This window comes from Pipistrellus kuhlii, unplaced genomic scaffold (assembly GCF_014108245.1).
Source record: "Pipistrellus kuhlii isolate mPipKuh1 unplaced genomic scaffold, mPipKuh1.p scaffold_m20_p_11, whole genome shotgun sequence".
NCBI lineage: Eukaryota > Metazoa > Chordata > Mammalia > Chiroptera > Vespertilionidae > Pipistrellus > Pipistrellus kuhlii.
In genome coordinates, this window is record NW_023425416.1 from 15,947,820 (window position 1) to 15,953,965 (window position 6,146).

The 6,146-nt window shown below is 53.5% G+C and overlaps 1 protein-coding gene across 1 annotated transcript in view; it reads left to right on the top strand.

Moving 5' to 3' along the window:
- LOC118715732 (inter-alpha-trypsin inhibitor heavy chain H4) overlaps nt 1–6,146 on the top strand; it is a 32,232-nt gene that overhangs the window by 14,856 nt on the left and 11,230 nt on the right. The window contains exons 16-19 of the mRNA XM_045579631.1: nt 39–198; nt 946–1,120; nt 1,956–2,110; nt 2,233–2,329. Of these exons, the coding sequence (XP_045435587.1) occupies nt 39–198; nt 946–1,120; nt 1,956–2,110; nt 2,233–2,329 (587 nt within the window). The remainder of the gene's footprint in view (nt 1–38; nt 199–945; nt 1,121–1,955; nt 2,111–2,232; nt 2,330–6,146) is intronic.

The window sequence follows — 6,146 nt, forward strand, 5'->3', positions numbered from 1 at the left end:
TGCCCTCCTCTGCCCCCCTTCCCATCGCTGCCCTCCAGATTGTTCTACCTGCCCCAGCAACCACATCTGCTGCCCCAGCCCCCATCCAGGCTCCCACCGTCATCCTGCCTCTGCCGGGGCAGAGCGTGGACCAGGTCTGCGTGGACATCAAGCGCACCCCGGGGCCATCATTACGCCTGCTCTCAGACCCTGACCAAGGTGAGGCCTGAACAGTCACCTTCCAGAGAAACCCTCTGCAGGCAGGCAGTGCCCAAAGCGACCTAGAGGCAAAAGCCCAGAAGGGGAGGCCAGGCTGAGGGAGGGGCATATGAGGCTGCACAGGATCACACAATAGTGACTGCGTCTTGGCAGACAAGCGGGGGTTTTCTAGGGAGAGGCAGAGGTTGGCAGAAGCCCAGAGCCCTGAAAGATAGTAGTGGGACCTTAGAGAGTGTGGAGGAGTGGAATGGCAAGAGGAGGGCGATGCTGACCAGAAAGAACGGTCATACTGGTTGAGCTGAGGTATGACATGGGGACATACAGCACTCAGGGATGCTCACACACAGTCTCCCACCTCCACACACCAGGCCTAAAGTCTCTTTGCTCCTTGAGGGCAAGGACCACTGATTTTCCAACTCCGTCTTGGCCATGGCACGTAGCTCAGGGCCAGGCACACTACAGCGCTTTCTAACGGTTCCTGGATTCAGACATGATCTCCCTTCTCAGAGGGCTCATCTGAACCTGTCCATCACTGAGGATTTGTGGTCCTTCCAAAGTCAAATACAACCAAGGGATGAGAGAAAAGATTGTGGAAACCAGACTCCAGTGTGAGGAAATGCTGGGGGCAGGGCAGTGAGGAGGGGGCTGGTGAAGGACAGTTCTGGAGGACATAATCAGAGAGTGCCTCCTGTGCAGGCCAGTGCCCAGCCAGGCCATGCCTCTGACCTCTACTCTGGGCTCTCTCAGGTCTCGAGGTGACTGCGGAGTATAATATGCAGAAGGCCCAGTTCTCCTGGATCAAGGTGACTTTCAAGAATCCCCAGCTGCAGGTCCATGTGTCCCCTGAGCACGTGGTCCTGACTAGGGGCCGAAGAAGCTCTGAGTACAAATGGAAGGAGACGCGGTTTGTGGTGATGCCTGGGTAAGCCACAGCCTGGGTACCAGCAGTGACGTCTCAGGCTACGTTAGTGACAGTGCTGACCGGTAGCCTGAGGCCACAGGCTTCGGGATGAAGTGCTTGGGCAGGGCATGAGTCCTCAGCTATTGGCTGCCTCCACCTGTTGGGCAGAACCATACCTTTTTTTCTCTGGGGGGGCACCCAGGACCTGGCTGCTAACCCACGGTCATGCTCCTGAGCACTGACCCTTACACTCAAACATCCACCCCACAGACCTTTCATTGGCCACCACACATGCAGGTCTGGGTGGCCTGGCACATCAAGGGGGACCAGTTGTGGGCTTCTCCATCAGAATGTTCACACCTAACCCAGGGCACTCTCCTGCGCAGGGAACAATGTGGGTTGGAGCCACACTGCTGCTAATCATGTGTGATCCTGGGCAGGCTGCTTAGACCCTCTTAGCCTCAGTTTCCTCACTCATACCTGATGAGAATCACCCCAAGCCTGAGTTACAGGCTAAGCACATATCCAATGGAGGAATATGACAAAGTGGCTCCAGCAGAGTGTGTCCGATACCCCCAGAATCATATCAAAGGAATTTGTGGGGAATCAAATCTAAGAAAACAGAGCGAAAGGAACCGTTATTTTGTTGTAGAAATGCTGGGATCACCAGATGTCATTAAATTAACATTGGTCCTTGTTGCTAAGGAGAAAACTGAGGCTCAGAATATGTAATGGACTTCCCACCCAACGACACAACAGGGTTTGCCCCACCCACCCCACCCCACCCCACCGGCCAGGGTCCCCTGAGGGTGTCTGCATGCCTACCTTGCTCTCAGGAGCCTGGGTTTCCCCACAGGCTCACGATGACCATGGACAAGGCGGGGCTCCTGCTGCTCAGCAGCCCAGACAAAGTGACCATCGGCCTGCTGTCCTGGGACGGCCCTGGGCAGGGGCTTCGGCTGCTTCTGCGGGACACTGACCGCTTCTCCAGCCGCGTCGACGGGATCCTTGGTATGCTGCCCATGACCCTGGCGCAGGGCATCCTCCATCCACCTCTGCCTGGGCACAGGCAGTGCCGTGTGTCTCTCAGCCCCCGTGTCTTCATCCCTCACTGACCACTCTTTGTCTCTCAGGCCGCTTTTACCAGGGCGTGCTCTGGGGGCCGCCAGATGCCACAGATGACAGCAAGCGAACACTGAGGACTCATGGGTTTGACTACAGTGCCACCAGGTGACTCACGCAAACAGGCCAGGGCTGGGACTAGGAGGCTGAGAGCTGGTCCCTGGGGGCCTCCACTCCCCTGTCCGTACCTGGGATCTAGAGATAGTCAGGTGAAAGGTTGATGCTTTAGACATGTGTGACCCAGCCCTCAGTGTGACCCACAAAAATGGTCAACTCAGACCCACAGAAAACACCGCAGCCAGAGATTACTAAGGGTGAGTTGGGGGCATTAGCAAACTCCCTGAAGTCGCAGAGCCCTGGACCCTGGACAACCGGGTGCCCTTGGGTGACAGGACCTTGTCAGCCTGTGCTGGAGGGAATTCTAAGGGGCCTTGAAACCCCACCTTCCACTTGCCAATCCCCAGCTCTCTTCCTCTCTTCCCACCACATCTGAGATTTACTAACCACCTGCATGTCCATCTGTCTATCTGTCTATCTATCCCAGAGAGCTCAAGCTGGATTACCAAGAGGGGACCCCGGGAACAGAGATTTCTTGCTGGACTATCAAGCTATTTTCCTGATGGCAGGAGTTATACCCACTCATCCACCCACCCCCATGCCACCCCACTGTGTGCAGATGGCTGTCATCTGTGACCAGAGCCGCCTGTTGGGTCTCGCCGTGATGGGGAGGGGAGTGCCACTTACTACAAATAAAGGAAGGTAGTGCAAATCAGGGAGTGGGTGTCTCTGGTTCCATCCAGCCAAACACCAGGGCTGTAGAACCTCCCCCTGAACACTTAGCATCATGTGACATTAGAATCTTCCCATTATCAGCCCACAAAGGCTTGTGGCCAATAGGTCCCTGAGGAGCTTTTGGTCCACTCCTTTCATTTCATAAGGTGGAAACTAAGATTTAGAGATTGAACCACCCATGTAGTATGTCACTCCAGTCCCCAGCTTGGGGTCTAGGGCTGGAAAACATCCTCTGAGAGCAGAGGTTCAGTTTCATTCCTTGAAAACCAGTTTTCATGTCATGTCATGTCATGTCATGTCATGTTATGTCATGTCATTTGTTAATCCTCACCCAAAGATAAGTTTCCATTGATTTTTAGAGAGAGTGGAAGGGAAGGGGAGAGACACAGAGAGTAACATCATTGTGAGAGAGACACATTAATTGGTTGCCTCTTGCACGAGCCCTGACTGGGACCTGGGATCGACCCTGCAACCAAGATATATACCTTTGACCAGAATCTAAGCCAGGGCCTTTAGTCCTTGGGATGATGTTCTATCCACTGAGCCAAACTGGCTATGAGCATGAAAACCAGTTTTGACTCTTTCTACCTCTATTAAAAAAAGTGAACTGGGTAGAAGTTCTCAGCAAGCTTTCCAATGGGGCTTGCATGATGCAATTTGATTTTCACACCTGGGCTCCCTGCCTGGAAAGGAGCTAGCACTGGAATGCAGGAAACAGACATGAGGCCCTCATCCCAGTAGAGAAGTGTCTGTTCATGGAGGTGACCAGGTGCCCAACTCTAAATCCTCTCCTATCCATGCCCCAATTCCTGCACAGTCAGAGCGTACTTAAACATCATTTATAGCCCAGGTAGCTCAGTTGTTTGGAGCATCACCCTGTACACAAAAGGTTGCAGGTTCAGTCCCCAGTCAAGAACACAAACCTGCATTGTGGCTTGGATCTCCAGTTGGAGAGCTCGCAGGAGGCAACCCATTGATGTTTCTCTCTGACATCGATGTTTCTCTTTCTCATTCTCTTCCTCTCTGTCTAAACATAAATAAATACATAAATAAATAAATGAATGATAAAACATATTCTTGGGTGAGGATTTTAAAAACACACACACTTTTTTTTTTAAACAAAGCCCATAGGAATAAGAGAAGAGCCGAGTAGGGCTGGGGTTTCTGTTGGGGACACCCTAGTGTTGAAGCTGCAGCACAAAACTTTGCTCTGAGCTTCCCCACAGCCAGAGGAAAGCAGAAAAGGAGCTCATTTGCTTGATAAGAGGAAGCAAACCAGATCATCAGGGAAAGCCTTTTCCCAGCTCTTGAGCTCTATAGGGTGTTGACTGAGTGAGTCTCTCTAGAGGGGTCAGAAGAGAGGCCCATAGGTGGGAGCCAGCAGCAAGTTTGCCAAAGCACAGCCACACTCCATCTGCCTCTCCCTCTGCCTGGTTGGCTGGCAGGGGTCTCAGGCTGTTGCTGTGAGACGAGAGAGCTGCCTTGGTGCCTCTGTTGGACTTGCTGTGAGGCCAGCTCTGACACACCTACCAAGAAGAGAGACGGGGCCCACACCAAGCTCACCCTCTGGGACACCTCTGCCTGGGCTGTGCTGGGCTGGGCTGTGCTGGGTTGGGCTGGGGGGTTGTACGACAGCAGAGGAGTCAGAGTGACTTTCTGGCCCAGCAGCAGGGCAGGTGTCTTCTGTGAACAATTGGAAGTAGGCCCATGCCCTTCATTGTTTTGTTCACTGAGTGCTTTCCAGCACCTCCTTGGGCCAGGCCCTGGGCAGAGTGCTGTGGGCACCATGACAGACAGTGCCTGTGTGACAGATGCCACCCAAGAACAACCAGGGGCTGCAAGGATCCCAGAGGGAGTCCTCTTGTTCTACCTGGGGAGGATCTGAGAAGCTTCCAGGAATGTGGCGTGATTGGGGCTGAGTTTTAATGAATGAAGAGAACTCAGCCCAGTAGAAAAGGAGGACAAGGACACTGGGCCGAGAGCCAGGATATCGTGGGTTGACTTCAGGTAGGAGAAGGGAAGAATGGGGTGAGGAGGATGGTGGAAAGGTGGAGAAGCAGTGCCAGGCCAGCACTGACCTTGCCGTGGAGCATGATTTCCATCCTGAAAGCCAGGGAGCCATCAGAGGCACAGCCAGAGTGACATGTGATTGGGATGAGGACAGAATCTGCCTGAAATTGGCCTGTAAGGAGGCCTCCCTGACTGTGTTGAGGGAGGGGAAGGGGCACATTTGGGCTGTGGACCTCCTCTGCCTTTCTGCCTACCTGCCAGGCTAGGCTGCCAGCTGGAGTGACAGGACATGGAGAGCTTTCCTACTTTAGGATGTCCTTTCCAGGCTGGGCACTTTTTGCAGCCCAGCCCGGACACCTGCCACGTTTACTCTAGAGTGGTGTCTCATGTGCCCTCTCTGTAGAGTAGCAGCAGCGCCATTCCACGAGTTACCATTCATAGATGCCCGGGGGGGGGAGGGACTTTTCTGTTGATAAATGTTTCCTCCTGGACTGCCCCCCAATACCCTCTCCAGGACCCCAGGCTGGTGTCTCTAGGAAATCCAGAGAGGCCCTGGAGTGGGAATTAGGAAAACCTCTGTGTGGCCCATGACAGATCCCATCCCCACCCCACTGGCCTTCATGATCCTTCCCAATCAGACTCCAACCTTCTCTGGCCTTATTGTGTCCCTTGTTGTGCCATTGTGCCAAGCTACCACTGTTTCCTTCAAAGAGTACCCTCAATCTAGCATGCTATTAGCCCCGCAGGCAGAGGTAGCAGAGGGCAAAGGATCTGGGCAGGAGGACTTGTGTTTGCAGAACTGGAAGCGGTCTATGTGTCTGGAATCCAGAAAGTTAATGGGAGATGCCTGGTTCATGGAGTTGATGAATCTGAGAAGCCATAGGAAGGACTTTTGTCTTTGTCTCAAGAGCAATGGGTGGGAGATGTCATTGACAAGGTGTAGGCAGGGAGCAATGATTGGTCTGCTCTGAAAAGCTCCCCTGGAAGCAGGGAGAGCCAGAAGGGGCAATTACAGTTATTCAAGTAGGAGAGGCTCTCAGAGCCCTAGTCCAGGAACTGGACTGACCCCCACCACACCCATGACTTTGTAGGGTATGAGTGGAGATCCCAAGGATCCAGGCCA